We start from the raw sequence: 1600 nt of genomic DNA on the forward strand, positions 1-1600 counted from the left end.
TAAAACTACATCTGTCGGGGATTTAGAAGACTTACCTCGTGACAAACTTGTGGGACAAACTTGTGAGGTCTCTTGTTCTGGGGAGGAGCCATTTAGCACAATCGAACCGCCAACGCTAGCGAAAACAGTGGGCTAGGGCCGGAGGAAGGACATTATAAAAGGCTCAAAGGCCCATAGTAAACGCGGTCGTACTTAAAGAAAACTTCAGAATCCTGCGTCAAAGGAGCGGTATGACAGAGAAACCGCCAAGGCAAGAGGCAGAAGCTCAAAACCCTAGCAGAGCACACCCAACCATTTCCTATTATTCAAATTTGAATCACAATATGTTATACGAAATATTAAAATAGATGTGAAAAGAGATAACGTGTTGAACAAATGAATACGAGAATCTACAAACAAGGTTCATGGTTTTTCATTTATTTAATTTTGATAAAGACAAACTAATGCATAAATTAATATAATGATATGTGCAGGAAACAGAAAAATATCTGTGAACAATGGAAGCGGGAAAAGTACAAGCATGATGGACGATAGATGAAAGAAGTGGTGAGGGTTAAGCTTTGAGGGAAGCCTTGAGCATCTCAATAGTTTTGGCATCTGTCTTGAATGACTTGGCCAGAACATCGCTAGTTATACCGCTTGTAAATAGAGTAGAGGGCAGTGAAACAGTCCCTGCGTTGGCGCTTCCAAACCCAGAAACAGCAAATGCGATGTTCTTATAGTCCTTGTTCAATTGGAAATGGACCAGTCCTGCGGGAAACACGAACAAATCTCCTGCATACAAGCTCTGCGTGAACAGCTTTCCGGTGGTGTCAACCACTCCAACTTCTAGAGATCCGCTCATAAGATACAGAAGTTCTGAAGCGCGAGGGTGAGTGTGAGGAGGGTTCACCCCACCAGCAGGGAACTGCAGCACTGCCATTGAAACGCTCAGTCCTGTTAAAGCAGGGAACTCTGCCATTGACGCCTTTGTCACCTTCACATTGCTCTGCCAGGTTAAATTGTTGCTTCCAACCTGTCGGAGTCCAGTGAAGGTGAAGAAATTGCCATCAACATTTGCGGGATTCTGGCCCGGAGGCAGAACAAAATCAGAGATGATATCAGGATCTGATGCATGGGTCGATCCCACAATATTGAAAGCCAATAACAAGACCATCAGGTAGGCTCCGTTAAACTCCATCTCTCTGTCTCTCTCTCTTTCTCTTAATATTACAAATCAGCAGCAGTTATTTCAGTGGAGAAACGAGGAATTGTGATTGGTGGGTGACTAGGGAGTGTTAGAGATCACGTATTTATAAGAGAGGCAGAATACCGTCGTAAGTTATTCATATATCAATTGGATCGCCTTGAACGCGGAAGCCGGCCTCTTTTTTGGCCTTTACTCGTTGGATCACCGCCAAATTTTCCTAGAATAGGAGATGGATTTATTTAAAGAATGGTTTAGGGAGCCCATTTCTTGTTGGACTGAGGGTCCATTCTCACAATGCGCTGCAGGTTTGACCATTACGAGAAGTTTTGAAACGCGTTCTACACTGTTTGGAATATATCTATCTGTTTTGTTTTTCCCTTTAAAGAAGAGTTCCAATATATACTCTTCTAT

At 43.1% G+C, this 1600-nt stretch overlaps 1 protein-coding gene across 1 annotated transcript; it reads right to left on the reverse strand.

Annotated features, from left to right (window-relative positions):
• Positions 1–553: 553 nt before the first annotated feature.
• Positions 554–1215, reverse strand: LOC131045242 (germin-like protein 9-3). Its single transcript, XM_057978795.1, has one exon. It carries the CDS (start codon positions 1178–1180, stop codon positions 554–556), a length of 627 nt encoding a protein of 208 aa, XP_057834778.1. The 5' UTR covers positions 1181–1215.
• Between the last annotated feature and the right edge of the window lie 385 nt (positions 1216–1600).

Source organism: Cryptomeria japonica, chromosome 10, assembly GCF_030272615.1.
Source record: "Cryptomeria japonica chromosome 10, Sugi_1.0, whole genome shotgun sequence".
Taxonomy (NCBI): Eukaryota; Viridiplantae; Streptophyta; class Pinopsida; order Cupressales; family Cupressaceae; genus Cryptomeria; species Cryptomeria japonica.

Excerpts from the sequence above, each read along its gene's own strand:
- LOC131045242 (XM_057978795.1), bottom strand. The coding sequence starts at position 1,180 with ATGGAGTTTAACGGAGCCTACCTGATGGTCTTGTTATTGGCTTTCAAT.